Source organism: Cnephaeus nilssonii (assembly GCF_951640355.1).
Source record: "Cnephaeus nilssonii genome assembly, chromosome: 21".
Taxonomy (NCBI): Eukaryota; Metazoa; Chordata; class Mammalia; order Chiroptera; family Vespertilionidae; genus Cnephaeus; species Cnephaeus nilssonii.
This window is the reverse complement of record NC_137092.1, coordinates 10647114-10666857: the sequence shown is the minus strand read 5'-3', so window position 1 is coordinate 10666857 and position 19744 is coordinate 10647114. Positions and strand designations below refer to the sequence as shown.

Here is a 19744-nt window from a genome sequence, read left to right as displayed (position 1 = left end):
CTGAGGTGCGGTCCTCTCCGAGGGACCATCGCTCATCCATGCTCCTTGTTTGCTTTGACCCGAGCTTCCGTGTGGACAGTAGTGCATGGCGGCTTCTCAGGTCACTGCGGGGCAAAAACCTTGCCTGGTGTCCTTGCATGATTTAGGGCATGTGCTCTGCATGGTGTGGCCAGGGAGACTGGAGACTGGGAGTATTGCTCACTGGTGCTGACACTCGGGAGCTCCTGTGACCTTGGGTAGAAAGTGTACGCACTGACTGTCAACAGTGCTTTGCCTTGGGGTAGGGGTGAGCTGAAGGGAGTAGGAAAACACATCTTTATTGAATCCCGGGTAAAATTCCGAGGCTTACATTTTTCATCCTGTTCTCTAACCCCCAGTGATCCTAATGGATATCTGTATTTTGCAGATTTGGGGGAGGAGAGACCCATGACCGTATTTCTCAAACGGTGCTGTCTATTGAATCATGTGGGATGATTTAAAAACACCCAGTGCCCAAGCTGCACTCCATACCAACTAAGGCAGCATCTCGGGGGCCCAGGCATCAGTATATACTTTTCTTACATTGTCCCAAGTATTTCCACTGTGTAGCCAAGTTTGAGAACCAGTTACAGATGGAGATAAAAATTAGCAATTAACTGCTCAGAGGAGTCTGACTTGGCAGGAGGAAATGTGCCCTCACTTCTGTTTGCTTAGATAGAGCTACCTGTGCACTTGCCACCCATGTAAATGATCCCTGAAAGACAGCAGTCATATGAATATGAACGTCCTAAACTACAACGCTGCCCTCCTCTCTCCATCTCTCCCCAAGCTGGGCTTCTTTTATACAGAAGCAGAGATGATGATGCTCAAGAGAAGGCCCATGATTTCCTAAGATCTATGAAAGCATCAGCCTGTGAAATGCAAGGTCCTCTTCCCTCCCTGCCTGCCTCCCTCCCTGCAAGTCTTCAGTGATTCTTCAGGCAGGAGTGAGGAATCATGTTGGGTGAGGTCCAATCCCCACTTGCCATAGAGCCTCCTGCAGCTTCAGCAGAGTTCTCTGGTCTGGAGGAGTTGGGGCGACCATGTCTAGCTGGATTTCATGTCCCCTTTCTCCTCGGACAGCCCCAAAGGAGAAAGGGAAAGACGGACTGCTTAGCTCCTGGGGAAGGCAAGTCCCCACAGGCCAACAAAGAGTCCTGTTCACAGGTGTGCGCAATGCTGGATCCCATCACCCACGTAACCCCCGACTTTGGGAGTGAGTTCTGCTCCTGGAACCTCCCTAGGCTCTGTCATAGGAGTTGTGGTAGGAGCCAGGGTCCACTGGATTTCTTTGGCTTACACTGGTGACTTTCAGATACTTTATCCGTCTCCTACCTCTTGGTGTCTCCTGATGGCAAATACATGGCCTCTAGGTCATGAGTCTTCATCTACTGGGTTCTCTGCCGTGGGCTGGGATCTCTGACAGCCACAGGCACCCGTCGGGGTCTGTTCTCGGTAAGCACACACTTCCTCGCTGATCCTTCCCCTCTGATGCTGTTTCTCACGCGGGTTTCTTTCTGCCCAGGTGTCAGCACCGTCCATCCCGCCTCCCCGGCTACATTGCTGAGCAGCCACTCGGACGCCAGCTCTTCCCACTTCCTCCACCCTGCCCAGCCCCACTCTCCTCCGAGGGGCGCCCTAGAACTCGGCGGGATCCTGGAGCCCCGGTACCTGGGCAGCAGCGGCCAGTGGGATATGATGAGGCCTCAGAAAGGGAGCGTATCGGGGGAGCTGTCCTCGGGCTCCTCCCTGTGCCAGCTGAACTCCAAACCCACAGGTAAGTGAAAGTAAACCCATGTAGCGTCTGTGCCCCCGGCAGGGCTTTGCCTTTCTCTAGTCCCTGGGGATAAAATGAAAGGGCCCTAGCGGTGCTTCGTGCGTCCTTCATCCTCCCTGCCAGGGCCCGGGTGCTGGGCGGGGCGTGGGGAAGCCAGGGACCCCGCTGCTCTCACATTCGCCTGCATCCCGAGCCCCTGGCAGCACACTCTGGGCCCTTCCGGAATGCCGGGCACCAGCACTCACAGGGCATGCTGCCATCAGTCAGGAACTGCTGCAGAGGGGGTGGCCCACCCCGTAAATACATCCTGTGCCCCAAACCAGGTCCGACTTTCCTCTGTCCTAGCTTTCCTGGTCTGGGTCGAGGCAGTGCACCCTGTGGACCTGTTAGGTACAGGTGGGTGCTGGGACGCGGCTCAGTTCCAACAGTGAGACGACTGTCATTTTAAAAAAAAGGCTGAGCCCGAAGCAAAGTGGTGCAGGTGGTGCAGCCTGTCAACAGCACCCCTCCCCGCTCTGTTCCTGCACCTGTCATCCTCTCCTGGGGCACTTCTTCCTCTCACCAGCCCTCAGATATGTGCAGGTCTCCTTCCCTTCCTTCTCTTCCTTTCTCCCTCCCTCCCTCCCTCCCTCCTTCCCTTCCTCCCTTCCTCCCTGGTAAAGGGATGTGAGGGCAGCATTCAGGACCATTAAGCAGCGGGATGAGTCCATGTCCATGAAACTGACCCGAGGCCTTGTCTTGAAGGCGGAGGAAGAGCTAAAGGATGTTTAATGAAGCATCAGTAAGAGGAGAGGGTTAGGGTAGCACGAGGCCTTCGCCGTCACACCCAGAGTCACACTCAGGGGTGGCCACTGGGTGGCCAGATGCCAGCAGGCCTGTCCCAGCCTCCAGTTACTTATTTATATTTTGCGCACATGAACAGGTTTTTAATAACATCCCCCCTGAATCAAACCGAACTGGATTAAAAGGGACAGCTTAATTTCCAGAACTCAAAAGACTGCAGACTAAAATAAAGTCAGGCAGAAATGATGAGAAATTCTAGCAAAGTCTGTGAATGAATCGTCCTAGGAGTTTGAACACATAGACTGGTTCCGGTCCAGGTGGTAACTAGAATTCAGGGATCACCAGACCACGCAGAAGGAACCTTCCCACGCTCCACACTCTGGGCCGAGACCCACGGTCGGGAAACCACATGAGAACTCAAGCCAATGAGCTCTCAAGCTAACGAGCACTCCAGTTACTTTTCTAAACCAGGCGGAACCCCCTCACACTCACTAGTTACACTGGTCACTGCACACTTGCACTTAGCCCGGCGTGGGAGGGGGTCCATGGGGCTTGCTTGGCCCGGGCTGTCCTGTGTGGGAAAGTGCCCTGTTGCCTGGGTGCCCATGTGAGAGGGTGCAGTTGGCAGAAGGAGGGTGACGTTTAGGGATCTTGCTGAGAAGCCGGTGGCCGAGCCCTGTGCCCGTGTGGGCCCCGCCTGTGACCGGGATTGTCCTGCCTCTCTCCTGCCCTGTGGTGGCTGCAGGGGCTGACCTGCTAGAGGAGCACCTTGGCGAGATCCGGAACCTGCGCCAGCGCCTGGAGGAGTCCATCTGCATTAACGACCGCCTGCGGGAGCAGCTGGAACACCGGCTCAGCTCCACGGCCCGCGGAAGCGGTAGGACGGCCCGGGCTTCCGGTTCCAGGTCCTAACTGGGAGCTTCTGGAGGGAGGGCCCTTGGGCAGAGCTTCAGAGCACAGTGGTCGGCTTACACCAGGCATCCTCAAACTACGGCCATATGCGGGTGTTTTTGCCATTTTGGTTTTTTACTTCAAAATAAGATATGTGCAGTGTGCATAGGAATTTGTTCATAGTTTTTTTTAAACTATAGTCCGGCCCTCCAACTTTCTGAGGGACAGTGAACTGGCCCCCTGTTTAAAAAGTTTGAGGACCCCTGGCTTACACAGTTGCCTGCCAGCAGCCAGGCAAGGCTCTGAGCAAGTACCGCTGTCCTCACTGTGCAGGTAGATGGAGGGACCTTCCTCACAGCAGAACCAACCAGGTCTGTCCCAGAGCCACAGACTTCTCATCCTCCCTAATCTGCTCTCGTACTACCTGCTGAGTCCTCTGTGCCCTTGTCCTGTGGTTGGCAGGTGGTAGGGCCAGGTCTCCGGGGCCCTCCCCCAGCCACTTACCCGCGTGGCCTTTCCCCACACTCGCCCCCAGGCTGCCGTCACTGGGAGGCCATCCCTCCCACACACCTTGTCCGGCCCACAGCGCAGCTGCAGCTGTGTAGGGGAACGAGCCTCCCTGACGATGGCAGCCGGGGCAGGTGATAGTGCCGCCGAGAACCCCGAGAGGATGACAGGAAACCAGGCCTCGGCCCCCAGGCCTGAGTCCTCAGGGTTTTCTGCTGGGTGGGACAGTGTCTTTGGAGATACAGAAGGGGCAGCTTTGAAAGCATCTGCCACCCACATGCGTAACTCGTCTGCTTTCTCTCCCGGGGCAGGATCCACGTCTAACGTCTACAGTCAGGGTCTGGAGCCCACGGCTCAGCTGCACAGCGAGAACAGGGCCCTTCGGGAGGAGAACCGCAGCCTCCAGGCTCAGCTGAGTCACCTGTCGCGAGGTGGGTGTCAGAGCCACAAACTGGTCACCTCGGGTGCCTGTCTTCCCTGGCCACACCCGTCGCCAACTGGAGAAGCAGAGAGAGGAGGCGGAAAGGGCTGCTCCTGAGAGGTGCCACCTACGGGCCCTCAGACTCCGGGGCCCCAGGGACACATAGCCCTAGGGAACCACTCCTGCCGTGCAAACCCGCCTGCTGATACAGTCACTGGCTATCAAAGTGGATACCACTTAGGTATCTGTCCTACCTCCCCCCAACCCCAGCTGATTTGGAACCAGGAAAGGAAGGAACCTGAGTGCTATAAACCCTCTCCCGTTTCTCCTGACTTCACTGCAGCTCTGTGTGTCCCTCCTGGTACTGGGCTGCCATCCCCGTGTCCCCTCACCACGTCCCCTCGCTCCTCAGGCTCCTCTCTGGTCAGGAGTCTTCATGACTGTGTCAGGAGGTGCCTGTAAAGTGTTTCCAGAGCTTTCCCAGTCTACACAGTGGGCATCCACGGGTGGGCATCCATGGGTGGGCATCCATAGGTGGTATCCACAGGTGGGCATCCACAGGTAGCATCCATGGGTGGGCATCCACAGGCAGTCATCCATGGGTGGGCATCCATAGGTGGTATCCACAGGTGGGCATCCACAGGTGGGCGTCCATGGGTGGGCATCCATAGGTGGTATCCACAGGTGGGCATCCACAGGCAGTCATACATGGGTGGGCATCCATAGGTGGTATCCACAGGTGGGCATCCACAGGTGGGCATCCATGGGTGGGCATCCATAGGTGGTATCCACAGGTGGGCATCCACAGGCAGTCATACATGGGTGGGCATCCATAGGTGGTATCCACAGGTGGGCATCCACAGGTGGGCATCCATAGGTGGTATCCACAGGTGGGCATCCACAGGTAGCATCCATGGGTGGGCATCCACAGGCAATCATCCACAGGCAATCATCCACAGGTGGGCATCCACAGGCAGTCATCCACAGTTTGGCATCCATGGGTGGGCATCCACAGGCGGTCATCCATGGGTGGGCATCCACAGGCGGTCATCCATGGGTGGGCATCTCCAGGTGGCATCCATGGGTGAGCATCCACAGGCGGTCATCCATGGGTGGGCATCCACAGGTGGGCATCCATGGGTGGGCATCCACAGGCAGTCATACATGGGTGGGCATCCATAGGTGGTATCCACAGGCAGTCATACATGGGTGGGCATCCATAGGTGGCATCCACAGGTGGACATCCATAGGTGTCATCTATGGGTGGGATTCCACAGGTGGGAACCCACAGGTGGGCATTCCATAGGTGGCATTCATGGGTGGACATCATTTCCGATATGGCCTGAGGTGCAGCTGACCTTAGTGTTAGCTGACTTGCTCAGATCACTATATTGTCAATAACAAATTATTTTTATTTACTAATATTTATTAGTCATAGAAGACTAAGAATAGTGTCCAAAAGGATAAGCTGAGAATGAATGAATGCTTGTGGAAAAGGAAAAAGATATCAACAGATTTTTCCAAATTAGCCACCGCAGAGCAAGGAGATAGGAAAGGTCACTGCGTGGGGAAGATCAAGGTTAACACATAAGAGAGAAGGCACGGTTACTAAACTACCATTGTGTGCCTGGCAAGACTGGAACAGAGCTCTCGGGGGAGAAGATGGGAGAGTTAAATGAGCAGTTTGCCAGGCCCAGGTGAATTCTACCCGGAGGGCTGACGGCACCCGCAGCCTTGTTCTCAGAGTCCCTGTCCAGAATCTTTAAGAAATGAAGCGCATAGAGATGCCACAAGCCCAGAGCAGATGTCCCTATTTTCAAAATGACAGTAATATATACTAAAAACTGTAGACAGGAGATCTTGTTGATCTCTGGCGAAATTCAAGAATGGACTATTGCGCAGAGGGTTGTGAGCACTTAGAAACAGTGAGCGTTAGAGACCAGAGCGTTTTCTCTAACAGCAAGTAGGCCTTATTCACAGAGGACCAAGGGCATTGCAAGGACGAGGCCCCATTCCCCGGTGTGTGTGGACAGTGAGCTGACCACACCCCACCCCACCCCCCAACCCCGGGCGGCTGCAGCATGTGCCAGCCTTCCTTTTGCCTTAGCTCTGTCTGCCGGGATGATGTGCTTGGGCTCACCTTCCTGCTGCCCTCTGCCCCCAGTCTAAACGCTCCTGTGTTCTGCTCACCAGAGCACGCCCAGGAGGCGGAGTGCCTGCGGGAGGCGCTGCTGACCTCGCGGTCCCGGCTGCAAGAGCTGGAAGTGGAGCTGGAGCACCAGAAGGTGGACCGGCAGCAGCTTTTGGGAGACTTGAAAGAGAAGCAGCAGGAGATCTTGCATTTCCAGGAGGAACGACTCTCGCTCCAGGAGAAGGACTCCAGGTCAGGGGGAGCCACTGATAAGGAAGGAGGCCCCAATTTCAGGTGCAGAAGAAGGGATCTTGGCAAGACAGTTAATGGCCCCTTTTGAAGACCTGCTTCCCCTTTGCGATTCCTGATTTATGGGTGACAGGCACAGAAGGAGGGACTTCTCTGGGAAGGTAGAACCCCGGCACCAGCCGTGATGCTCGTCCCCAGCCTAAACGCTAACTGCCTGGCAGCGTGAGAAGAGCATCCGGGGCAGTAGGAACGCTGTGCTGGTGTGTCCCAGCCACTGTAGCTCATAGCACCACTCCAAGCAGTCACTTCCCCTCCAGCCTCTGTCCCCACATCTGTAGAATCAAAGCCAGGGCTTTGTGACCCGCGTTGACAGCTCGGGCTAAGCCTCTCTGGTGTGAAGGTTGGCTCGCAGTGTCTGACCCTGGTGTGGCCGAGTGCCCTGCAGGCTCAGCGTCCTCCCCCCCCCCTCCCCGCAGGCTGCAGCACAAACTGGCCCTCCTGCAGCAACAGTGCGAGGAGAAGCAGCAGCTCTTCCAGACCCTCCAGTCGGAGCTGCAGATCTACGAGGCGCTTCACAGCAGCTCCAAGAAGGGGCCGCAAGGTATGAGTTCTCCCGCCCGCCCCCTGGCCGCGAGCTTCCTGCCCCTGCTTAGCATCCCGGTGGGGTCTTCTTCACCTTGGAGAGTGTACAGGTCCTGGAAAGCTACAGTCCGTCTCAGAGAAACCACCAGCCAGGCCCGGGGCTCCCAGTCCAAACAGGGGAGCTCTCCTACGCAAAGCCCGGAGGTTGGTGACAACAGTGAGGTCCTTAAAAAGAGGCCACAGAGTCAAATCTCACCCACCATCTAGGCCAGAAGCCAGTTAGCTCCTCAAGGTCCAGATATACAATGATACCGTTTACGTGCGCAGAACCGTCCTGATGGTGTCATCGTTGGGAAAGGTCTTGGCTAGTGTGAACAATACATCCCAACCACCACACAGCCCGTGCAGCGGCTGCCTGCTCCCGCTCTGACCCCTTCCCAGCGAGAAGAGAAAAAGATACAGGAATTGTTTTTATGGGAATACCACTAATAGGACCTACATGTCAAGGCTGGATTTACATTTTAAACTCTTAAAGAAGACGTTTGTCACCTGCTGAAATAATAATTTTTAGAAGTCCTGAGCTTGATTAAAAACATCTGTGGAACCCAATAAATTTAATTTAAAAAAATAAATAAAAATAGTGGTAGAAATACAGGACGTGGAAGCCTGGGTCTGTAGCTGTCCGTGGGCTCGCGGATGAGGGCGTGAGGTGAGGACACATTTCCACAAGGACGTTGTAGGCCAAGGTTGATAGAGGAGCCACCTCAGCCCGAGACCACCGCGGTGCGAGCGTGGTGTCCCCATGGTGAGACCATATCTGAAATATTGTCAGGTTGTGAGTACCGTCTTGTAAAAGGGACATTGACAAACTAAGAACATCGTGAAGACATGGGCCATGAGGCTGAGGGACTAGAAATCTCAAACTGGTTGAAGAAACTAACAATGTTTAGGCTAGGAAAGAGCCTGAGAAGGTGAGAACTGGCTTCGAACATTTGAAGGACTGTCAGGTGTGTTTGAGGTTTGTCAGAGGGCTGAACAGAGGGCCGGGGTGAGGGGCAATGGGATTTGCATCTACAATTCCCACTTCCCTGGTCACTGGAGCCTTCTGGTGGTGGACAGGCTGGATTGTGGAGGAGTAAGCCCCCCTCCCGAGCCCTGTTTCATGGAGTGTCCGACAAACGCTGAGAAACACTTGGATCAGAGCTACTAACCCCTCTTCCTCTGCTTTCAGCTCACACCTGGGACGCCTGCCACCAGGTCCCTTTGAGCAGCGACCTGAGCCACCTGGTGGCCGAGATCCGGGCCCTGAGAGGGCAGCTGGAGCAGAGCATTCAGGTGAACAACAGCCTGCGGCTGCAGCTGGAGCAGCAGCTGGACCGCGGGGCCAGCAGAGCCAGCCCTGGCCCCTGCGGCAGCCACAGCTCGCCCGCCAGCACGGGCCCTGGGGACAAGCAGCCGCTCCTCCCAGGTAGGAAGGCGAGGGCATCGGGAAGCCCCAGCCAGCTGCCTGGCCGCCAGGCGTCTGTGGTGGAAGGGCCAGTCTTGCCTCCTCCGAGCTCCTTAGAGAAGGTCGGGGTGACATCGCAGATGCTCCCGTGTAGTCAGTGCCTGAGCAGGGCGCGGGCTTCAGGCTCAGCCCTGCCTCCGACTCTGATGCCACCTTCCCATGCTTCCCCGGGGCCAGGTGTTTGAGCTCCTCAGGCACTGAAGCCTGACTTTCCTCATTTTTTAAGATGCAGGTAACAATATCGAGTTTGTGTAGTTATTTGGAGTGTTAAATGAAATAATTTACAAGTGCTTGGCACAGTAAGAATTGCTCAACAATTGACAGCGGTGTGCCTTAACGGCTCCTGTATTTGTATGTGTAGAGTGTTTTAAAACTTCCCACACGTTTTCAAATAATTTCATCCGCGGCAGGACAGGTTTTACACTGTTTTCACAGGAGAAAACATTGACACGTTAACTGACCTGCTAAGGCTTACGGGGCTCAGACCCCACCCAGGACCGAACCAGAGGTTCTGATTTCCAGGCTGCGTTCCTCCCGCCGCCCCAAGCTCCTCTCGGTGCTGCTGGCCATCCAGGCTCTCTAGCCTGGCTTCCCTTCCCCTGGCACTGGGGACCTCAGTCATTGCCCCGTGTCCCGTCCCACCGCAGAGGCCTGACAGGGAGCAGGCTCCGAGCCACGCTGGCCTGAGCAGGATGGTCTGTCTTCAGGACACTTGCCAATTCCTCCACTGAAGGCTTGCTGCCTGGTCTCCCGCCGGGCACCCCTGGCCCACCAAGGCTCCTGTGTCCTGTTCTTCCCATGCTGCTGCGTTTTCCCAGCACTAACGCCTCGTCAGAAGGGTGACTAGAATGCTGGGGTTAGCCCTAGCTGGTCTGGCTCAGTGGATTGAGCATCGGCTTGTGGACTGAAAGGTCCCGGGCTTGATTCTGGTAAAGAGCACATACCCAGGTTGCGGCCTACATCCCCAGTAGGGGGCGTGCAGGAGGCAGCTGATCAATGATTCTCTCTCATCATTGATGTTTCTATCTCTGTCTCCCTCTCCCTTCCTCTCTGAAATCAATAAAAATGTATTAAAAAAGAATTCTGGGTTTAGTCGCCCACACGTCCCTTCATTCCTTGATTCGGTATTTTTAACATATATGTTACCAATATTTAACATACATGTTACCAATATTTAACATATATGTTACCAATATTTAACATATATGTTACCAATATTTAACATATACATTACCGATATTTAACATATATGTTACCAATATTTATGCATATTTATACTTTGTTACAAAGCATAGTATCAGATGCTACATGCAAAATCGTATTCAAAACTGGGGCTAGAAAAAGATATACCTGGTAATTTTTAAATTAGACTTTGCTTTCTCCACCCTCAGTTTCAGGAACACCTTGTTCCACACCATGTGGTCGGTGTGCTCTTGCTTGTGCTGTGGCCCGTGGGTGTGTGAGGGCCGAGGGGAGGAGGGGTGCCTGTGCGTGGCGAGCAGCCTGTCCCGGGGTCCCTGAGAGCTGCCCTTGTCTTCACCCCCAGATGCAGTCGCCTCCCCTCCCGTTCGGGACGTCGGCATGAACCCAGCCCTGGTCTTCCCGGGCTCTTTCACGGCGGCTCCCGGTCCAGACAGCGCCCTCCTCAGTAGGACTAATGGTAACGATGGCAACCGGAGGGCACAGGGGCTGGTGATGGAAAGCCGTTACTGCCAGTGACCCTCGGTTTTCTGTACCCACATGGTCTGAATTTAGGGCGTGTTCTCTGCATGCCCCGAGGCCGTGGGCCCCGCTCATTGGCCGCCTTTCCTGTCAGGACACTTGCTCCTGTGGGTCTCCGTTTGCTCCGCTGGTGCTTCATCGCACGCAGTCGCTCCCTTCCTGAAAGTGCTGTCTGAATCCAGCCTCCTCTCCTGCCCTGTCTTCTCATCCCAGACGTTTTAATGTTTTAATGAAAAACATTTGTTCCAAATATTTCTTGTGCAATAAACACAAAATCTGCCTCCTGCAATTCTGTCATTGTGAGATGACGTAAGAAAGATGACAAAACATAGAACCCAGACCATCCGGACTCCACGCCCCGGGCTTTCCCACGACTGCCCTCCCTGGCCCTGGCCCGTGCAGTACTCGACGTGTCTTTCGGGTTGACGTGAGCAGTGGGGTTTGCTGTGCCTTTGTTTTTCAGATCTGGGTTTTGATGGAGTGAAGAGCCCTCCCAAGCTGGAGGGCGATGCTGCTGACGGCTGCTTCGCCAATAAGCACGGCCGCCATGTGGTCGGCCACATCGACGACTACAGCGCCCTGAGCCAGCAGATCGGGGAGGGCAGGCTGCTGGCCAGCAAGATCGCGTCAGCCGTGAGATCCGCCTGCAGCTGCCCTGGCCTCGAGGCTCGGGGCTCCGAGGTAGTCACACCACAGTGCCTAGGTGCCCCTGTCCTGGGCCCTTTCTTCTGGTTTTTATTTTAAATTGATTTTTAGAGAGAGAGGAAGGGGAAGAGAGAGAGAGAGAGAGAGAAACATCGATGTGAGTGAAACCTCAATCGGCTGCCTCCTTCAAGCCTCCCACCGGGGACGGAGCCTGCAACCCCTGCAGGTGCCCCGACCTGGGACTGAACCGGCACCTTTCAGGTGCCTGGAAAGACACCCAATCAAGTGAGCCACACTGGCCAGGGCCCTTTCTTCCGACTTTAGCTCCTCCCACTTACTCATGCATTCATTGATTGCTTCTTTTTCCCCTCACCATTTATCCCCTTATGCTCTCTTCCACCTCCACCCTCTCCTGCCATCAACACACAGGAGATTTATTTCCTGTTTTCAGGGGGACAAAGGAGGGTCAGAGTGTCTTTCTTGCACCTGCTCTTCCTCAAGTAACTTTAATTCAAATTAATCGGTATGCCCTCATGGTATAGTTTGCTCCCCTTCGGGACTTTAGACTCAAGCGCGTGGAGCAGGACTAGAAGTAAAGAGAATGTGGGGGAAGCTGAAATCCGATGAGTCCTTGCAGGTGGGAGGTCACAGCTGAGGCCAGGGGCGCTGGGCTTCCAGGCCTGCGTCTGCCTCACGCACAGAGGAAGCTGAAAGCGTAAGATCGCTGACAGCGTGCCTGGGGGAAGTGATCTGTCAGCCCCAGTGATGCCCGCGCTCCCTGCCTCTCTCCCAGGTGCTGGGCAGCGAAGGCGTCCGTGAACTTCGCAGCAGCGCCAATGCCCTAGGCCACGTGTTGGACGAGTCGGCCTCCCTCCTGACCATGTTCTGGCGGGCGGCCTTGCCCAGCTCCCACGGCCCTGCGCTGCCTGGCAAAGCGGTAAGAGACCAGCACCCTTTGCTGGTTCCACCCCCAGTAACCGTGCTGCGTCCCCAGCCCCGTAGATCCTGAAGATCAGGAGCGAATCGGACAGATGGGACCTGGAGGAGACCTCTCGTCTGTGGGTTCTGCTGTGGACCTCTCGTCTGTGGGTCCTCCCGCCCCAGCCCCCAGGATAGAAATCAAAGGGGAAAGAAAGGATGCAGAGGAGGGAGAGACAGGAGGACCCTGGAAGCCGTAAATGCTCCGTTTCTTTAACTTTCTGAAGTGGGGCTGGGAAGTTCAGGGACAGGTGAAAGCTGGGGTCCTCAAACTTTTTAAACGGGGGCCAGTTCACTGTCCCTCAGACCGTTGGAGGGCCGGACTATAGTTTAAAAAAAACTATGAACAAATTCCTATGCACACCGCACATATCATATTTTGAAGTAAAAAAACAAAACGGCAAAAACACCCGCATGTGGCCCGTGGGCTGTAGTTTGAGGACATCTGGGTTAAAGCCTCAATGCCCCCACCCACCCACCACGCACAGAGTCAAGCAGGATCCACCCGCTGGAACCCACCAGGGCCCTTCAGTCTGCATCTCTGGGCCAGGCCTGGAGCGCCAGCCACCCCTGCTCTCAGCCCTCAGCCTGCTCCCTGGATGGCGGCACTGGGACAGGCAGCTTCCGAATCCCCTCCAGGGCTTCTAGCTCCAGATTCTAGCTGCCCACACCTAGGGGACCCACCTATGCTAATTCCAAGGGGGGGGGGGTTGCCATCTTGAGGTTGGTACAAATATTTACAAAAGTGCAGACAGTCTTTGGCCAGCCCTGCCTCCCAAAGCACAATATTCCTAATTTCCAGGCTCACGTGTGAGGCCCAGCGATGTAGGACGTCCGCCCTAAGGTTGAGCTCTGGTCACAGCCGGGAGTTTCCGTGCTGTCCTGGGGTCAGGTGCTCTCAGCAGCCGGAGCTCAGCAGCTGGAATGTAGGCCTGCAGGCTGCTGGGCCGCCAGGTGCTAGGTGTCCTGCCTGCTGGCTTAGCGCCCCCGGTGCTCAGTGTCCACCTGCTGGGCCCCCAGGTCCTCAGTGTCCCGCCTGCTGGCTCAGGGCCCCAGGTCCTCAGTGTCCCACCTGCTGGGCCCCCAGGTCCTCAGTGTCCCGCCTGCTGGGCCCCAGGTGCTCAGTGTCCCGCCTGCTGGGCCCCCAGGTCCTCAGTGTCCCGCCTGCTGGCTCAGGGCCCCAGGTCCTCAGTGTCCCACCTGCTGGGCCCCCAGGTCCTCAGTGTCCCGCCTGCTGGGCCCCAGGTGCTCAGTGTCCCGCCTGCTGGGCCCCCAGGTGCTCAGTGTCCCGCCTGCTGGGCCCCAGGTCCTCAGTGTCCCGCCTGCTGGGCCCCAGGTCCTCAGTGTCCCGCCTGCTGGGCCCCCAGGTCCTCAGTGTCCCGCCTGCTGGCTCAGGGCCCCAGGTCCTCAGTGTCCCACCTGCTGGGCCCCCAGGTCCTCAGTGTCCCGCCTGCTGGGGCCCCAGGTGCTCAGTGTCCTGCCTGCAGGCTCAGGGCCCCAGGTGCTCAGTGTCCCACCTGCAGGCTCAGGGCCCCAGGTGCTCAGTGTCCCACCTGCAGGCTCAGGGCCCCAGGTGCTCGGTGCCCCAACTGCTGGCTCATCCTGAGCTGTCAGCACTGCGGGGTTTTGAGACTTCCATGGAATCTACTCCAGAAATCGATGGGAAGATCAAGGAATCCTGCTTTGGGTTGTAAGAGCCTCGAACATGGGGTGTAGGCCTCTGACCATCGACAGCCAGCTGTTCCTCTTCCCCAGGGAGAGTCCGCGGCGAGGGAGCTCCTGGAGCTGAGAGCCAAGCTTTCCAGGCAGGAGAGCCTCCTCCAGAGCACGGCCGAGCGCCTGAGGACCGCCAGCCGGCAGAAGGAGAGCCTGGAGCAGTTCATCTTCAGTCAGCGTGGGTGCCTGAGCCGGAGGGGAGGGGATGGGCGGGGTGGGGTGGGGTGTGCAGACTCCCCACTGTGCTGCGGATGGGCAGGGGAGGGGAGACTGGTGGATGCCCAGCCTCCTGTGCCCTGAGTCAGCATGAATGCAGAGCGAAGTGGGGCTTGGGGGCACAGGAGGCCCAGGCTGAGCTGGCCTGGAAGACACACTGCAGAACACACACCCAGGGCCAGCGGGGCCCCGCTTGCTGGTAATCTCCGCCTTGTCGGGCTCTTCTGTTTTTCAGTGACCAGGACGCACGATGTTTTGAAGAAGGCAAGGACTAATCTGGAGGTAAGGAAACCACCGCACCAGTCCGAGCCAGAGAGCCCACCCCACACCCACCCGCATCTGTCGCCAGAGTCTGCGGGTGACCCTCCGCCTGCTCCGGCCACCGGGCTTCTGGTCCACGGAGGAGTGCAGGTCGTCAGCAGGTGGTCGGCAGGCATCCTCTAGTCCCCCACCCCCACCCCCCTCCCCGCCCCCCACCAGGGGCTCCATCTTCTCTCTCTACTCCACTTCCCCCTCCTTTTCTGCCACGTCAGGCCCCAGAGAAATGCAGCTCCGTTGATGCTGGAGTCGGGGGCCACGTGGGAGTCGGCCTCTGCCTTCGCCCCAGGAAAGGGCTCCTGAGGCCGGTGTGTGCTGGGCTTTTCTGTGCCACTTTAGGGAGATATAAAAGCAAGGTGCCACCTAATAAACGGAATTCACTGCACACTATTGGGCCGAAAACAGCAGTTTGATTTTGCTGCATCTTTTTCTTTTAAGCAACATCACACACAAAAAAACACTGGGTCTTATTGACCTAAGAGAATCTATCTAATAAAAGAGTGATATGCAAATTAACCATCACTCCAACACACAAGATGGCTGCCCCCATGTGGTCAAAGATGGCTGCCCCTATGTGGACACAAGATGGCTGCTACAAGATGGCCAGCAGGGGAGGGCAGTTAGGGGCAAACAGGCTGGCAGGGGAGTGGTTAGGGGGTGATCAGGCTGGCAGGCAGAAGGAGTAAGGGGCAATCAGGAAGGCAGGCAGGCGAGCAGTTGGGAGCCAGCAGTCCTGGATTGTGAGAGGGATGTCTGACTGCCCGTTTAGGCCCGATCTTACTGGGATCGGGCCTAAATGGGCAGTCAGACATCCCTCGAGGGGTCCCAGATTGGAGAGGGTGCAGGCTGGGCTGAGGGACACCCCACCGCCCGTGCACGAATTTCATGCACCGGGCCTCTAGTTAGATAGATAAAGGCTGAACCGCGGAGGGAAAGAGGTGAGGTACACGGCAGACATTCTCTACAGTTGCTGAAAGCACTAACTCACTTCCTAGCAAGTACCTTGCAGAAGAACTTGAGATGTTAGAAATGGCTTAGCAATCAGAAACCCAGTCTTTCAACCTGGACTTTAACGGCTTTGCCATAAGCAGCTGAGCATGTTCCTGAGTGATAACCGGGGAGAATGTGGGTTTCCCCAGTGAGAGAATGGGTTAAACGCGGCACCCCCTTTTTTTTCTTTTCTTCTTTTGCTAATTCCCTCTTGTCTTTCTCTCGATGATTCCTCTCTTTCCTGAGCCTTTTTAGAAGAACACTTCCAAGATTGCCTCTGTAAAGCCTTATTCCTGTCCCAGCAAAGGTAACCCACCGGCTTCGCTCCCGCCGGCTCCCCAGCTTGGAAGTTCCTCTCCACCTCGCTAGGCCGGGGCCTGGTTCTAATCCCGGGCGCGTCACTAACCGGCTGTGTGGCTTTGGCTGCCCCTCGGCTGTAAGAGCGGGCACTAGACCTAAATGATCCCCGAGGTCCCTGCTGGCGTGGCCCCTTTTTCTCCTCGTTAAGTAGATGGGACAGAACGGGGGGCTCTCGCAGCGTCCCCTCCTTCCCACAGCGCACCGTGTCTGTGTGCGCCTGTGCCATACTGAGCACCTCTTCCTGGGAGAGCACAGAGCCATCATTTTGCTGCAAAGTGGATTGAGAGGGAGCTGGCCCGAGGGGGTGGTCGGATCCGGCCACTGCGTGCTTTGAGCAGGGATATCGCCATGCGAGGAGGTGGGAACTTTCCACTAACCTGGTGGCACCCCTTGCTCCCCGGCCTCAGGGCAGCCCCTCAGCTCTTCCTCTTCACAGGCCCTCGCTGTGCTGGCTTCTGCCACCACTCAGCTCCCGTGCAGCCTCAGTGTCCCCAGGGGGGACAACAGTCCTCACTCGGGTGTGGTTTTGTCTGCAGGTGAAATCGCTAAGGGCCCTGCCGCGCGCTCCCGCCTCGTGACCCTGGCCTCCCAGGAGCCAAGCAAGAAGCGTGGCCACCAGCGGTCCTGGAAGCCGCAGGAAGGGTGGGCCTGCCCCCGTTCCGAGCAGCTGCCACTCTGCTGAGGAGCCCGCCCGCTCCTCCTCTCCTGCCGAGGCCGGCGGGGCAGGGCGGAAGGCGGGGGCCGCCCCTGCACTTACAGACACCAGCCCAGGCCCCTGCCCGGCACTAAGCACAACATGCTTATCACTAAGCAAAACCCGGGAGCTTGTAGACGGCCTGGGCGCTGCTTGGGAAAGCCCGGGGCCCGGGACCCGCAGCCGCTCGGCTCCCCCAGCAGCGAACCTCCTCAGCTCAGGGGAACCAGGACCCTGCTCCCCACGACGGCATGTGGTCCCCACTGGAGCTCCTCGGCGGCCCAGAAGCACACGGCGGAGCAGCGGGCCCGGCCGGGCAGGGGGCTCAGCAGCACTACTCAGAGCCGCGCCTTCGGGCCACTCAGCTGGTCCCAGGCTGCCTGTGAATCCTCGTGGCGGAAGGGGCGACTCCTGGACACCATCTCACGCTTAGCCAGCACCCTCCTTTCCCCTCCCCCCCCCATCTCCAAAGTGTGCCGGCCCCACGCTGGACACGCTGTCCCGCTATCACCGTGTTTCCCTCGGGGGACTGGGGGCTAATGGCCAGGCCAAGCCATTGAAAGTCTGTGTAACGCAAACCCGTGACCTTCGTAGGTGGCGTGTGAGAGACAGTCGTGCTAAAGCCTACCCAGTCTGTCTCCGCGGTGCTTTAGGAAGTGTGTATGTGTGTATAGCTGTATGATATGTATTTATATATGTTGCTATAGCAATAGACTGAAGGCCGACATGACTGGTGGGCAGGATCTGTGGGAGGAAATGAAACCTTTTCTCTGGGGGCTATTAGAGCAAAACGTGCACAAAGAAATAAAAGGTTTTCTTCGCCTGCGTTGTCTCCAGTGTCTGCCTCAGTCTTTAGGCTGCGTGTGTAAGAGCAGGAAGTACTAACAGTTCCTGGCACATATAATAGGTTGTTAATAGATATTGGTTGAATACATGAATGAGCAAGAGGGGTAGAGTTCAATAGGGAAGTATAGTCTTTATGGCCACACAGACCTGGGTTTGCATCCTGTTTCTGTTACTTAGAGCCTTGGAGTTCGGCAGGTAATTTCCTCTCTGAGCCTAAGTTTTCCCATCTGTAGAATGGGCATGTTGTGGAAGGAGTAAATGAGACTGTATGGAAAGCACGTGGCACAATACCTCACAGACAGGAGGCAGTGAGTGGCTAAATTCTTGATCTTACGATCAATGTATTGATCAACAGGGCTACAAAAGTGAATCAGATGTAAATTCTGGCCTTATTGAGCTTACAGACCGGGAGAGCAAGAAAAAACCTGCACAGCTAACCGTTACACAAGGTGGGACATGAGCTGCCTGAAGTGCTGTGGTATTTGGAGGCGGGGAATGCAGTTAGGGGTGACATGAAGCAGGATTTAAAAATGAGTTATCGCCCTGGCTGGTGTGGCTCAGTGGATAGAGCATCGGCCTGCGGACTCAAGGGTCCCAGGTTCGATTCCCAGTCAGGGCACATGCCCGGGTTGCGGGCTCCATCCCCAGTGCGGGGTGTGCGGGAGGCAGCCGATCCATGACTTTCTCTCATCATTGATGTTTCTCTCTCTCTCTCTCTCCCTCTCCCTTCCTCTCTGAAATTAATGAAAAAAATAAAATAAAATAAAATAAAAATAAAAATGAGTTATATTCATAAGAACAAAGGAAACCCAAAGCTAGTGGAAGGAAGGAAGTAAGAAAGACCACACCCTTTGGATGCCTACCGCCCCCCCCCCCCCCAACCAAACCACTGTGTTGGCGATAATATGGAGAAACTGTGCCCGTGTGCACTGCAGTGGGATGTAAAGTGGTGCCGCTGCCGTGGAAAACAGCACGGAGTTTCTTCCAAAAATCGATCCTAGAATGACTGCATCATCCTGCGGATCTGCTGCTGGGTGTGTGGAAAGAAGGTGCGTGCAGATGTATTTGCACACGCACGTCCATAGCATAATTGCTCTCAATGGCTGAAATGTGGAAGCAACTGAGTGTCTACAGATGGATGAATGGATAAACAAAATGGGACAGATGCAGACAATGAAATAGCATCCAGCCATTTATTTATTTATTTATTTTAAACTATGTTTTTGTTGATTTGAGGGAGAGGGAGAGGGAGAGGGACAGATAGAAACATCGATGAGAAACATCCATTGGCTGCCTCCTTCAACCTGGCCATGTGCCCTGACCAGGAATGGAACCGTGACCTCCTGGTTCATGGGTCGACGCTCAACCACTGGGCCACACCGGCCGGGCTCATTCAGCCTTTTAGATAAAGGAATACATTTCTGACACATACTACTACATGGAAGAATCTCGAAGACATGCTCAGTGAAGGAAGCCCATCACTAAAGGACAAAAGGGCAGGAGGGGATGGTGGATAAGAAAAACATTTTGAAGTCGGTGGATTTGTGGTTGACGGTGTTGGGACGTTAGGAGTAGGCATGCTAGAGTAAGCGTTCTGGGAAGATGAACGAATGGGAGAGTGAGGTGTTAAGTGTCATATCTTGGGGGTAGTGTGCTAATTGTCCTATGGCAAGGTCCAAGGCATGGTGGTGAAAGTGGGCCTCGGTGTGGTGAGGAAAGAGTTCCAAGTGAGGAGGGGCAGGATGTGAGCGTTCACTGCTGGGGGGTTTCACATGGAAGCTGAAGTCACAGAGTAGGGGTGAGGGAAGGACAAGGCGCTCAGTGTCTCGGTGGCGGCAGGTCTGAGGTGAGTTCAGGTGAAATAGCCGATGGCAAATGCCCCCTGGGCGCTGGGGCTTCTGCCGGGAAAGGAGGAGAAAGGGTTTGGATGTGTCGGTGGGAGCAGGAGGCGAGCTCTCCCACCTGCGGGCTGTTCCCTGGTTGGTGAGGGGGGAGGAAACACCTGTCTCCTATGGAGGGGAGGCTGGGAAAGTGGACGGCACCAAAGGCCCAGAGGACTCAGGGGGGTGATACAACAGCAGGGGATGGGTTACAACACTTGTCAGTAGTTTTGAAAATCCAACTATTGGAAAGTACGCTGACGCCTGCAGAGAGGCACAGAGATGCTCTGTTAGAGGAGGGGTGGCTGCACCAACTCCCCCAGGACCCGGCCCGGCTGCCCGAGCTCAGGGCTCTCACCCCCTGAGCTATGGTCGCCCTGCTGCCCAGCTGGAGGCCACACCTCCCGCCGCCCACAGCCAGGCGCCGCCACGGTCCTCAGCCCAGCGGGGCAGCGCCCTGAGGAGGTGCTTTGTGCCACCTCCTCTCCTTTCTGCGCCCCACGGGGTGGGGGG

General features: G+C 56.2%; 1 protein-coding gene across 4 annotated transcripts in view; it reads left to right on the top strand.

Moving 5' to 3' along the window:
• The window catches only part of PDE4DIP (phosphodiesterase 4D interacting protein), a 142532-nt gene extending 125257 nt beyond the window's left edge, over nt 1-17275 (top strand). For 3 of the 4 annotated variants that reach the window (XM_079760613.1, XM_079760614.1, XM_079760612.1), the window contains 12 exons: nt 1544-1795; nt 3324-3455; nt 4288-4407; nt 6591-6780; nt 7254-7378; nt 8591-8827; nt 10413-10526; nt 11052-11269; nt 12027-12170; nt 13967-14105; nt 14379-14425; nt 16348-16503. In XM_079760613.1, the coding sequence (XP_079616739.1) occupies nt 1544-1795; nt 3324-3455; nt 4288-4407; nt 6591-6780; nt 7254-7378; nt 8591-8827; nt 10413-10526; nt 11052-11269; nt 12027-12170; nt 13967-14105; nt 14379-14425; nt 16348-16389 (1760 nt within the window). In that variant the 3' untranslated portion in view covers nt 16390-16503. Of the gene's footprint in view, nt 1-1543; nt 1796-3323; nt 3456-4287; nt 4408-6590; nt 6781-7253; nt 7379-8590; nt 8828-10412; nt 10527-11051; nt 11270-12026; nt 12171-13966; nt 14106-14378; nt 14426-15706; nt 15759-16347 lie in introns of all 4 variants that reach the window. The other variant, XM_079760615.1, reaches the window with a different exon arrangement.
• The last annotated feature ends 2469 nt before the right edge of the window (nt 17276-19744 follow it).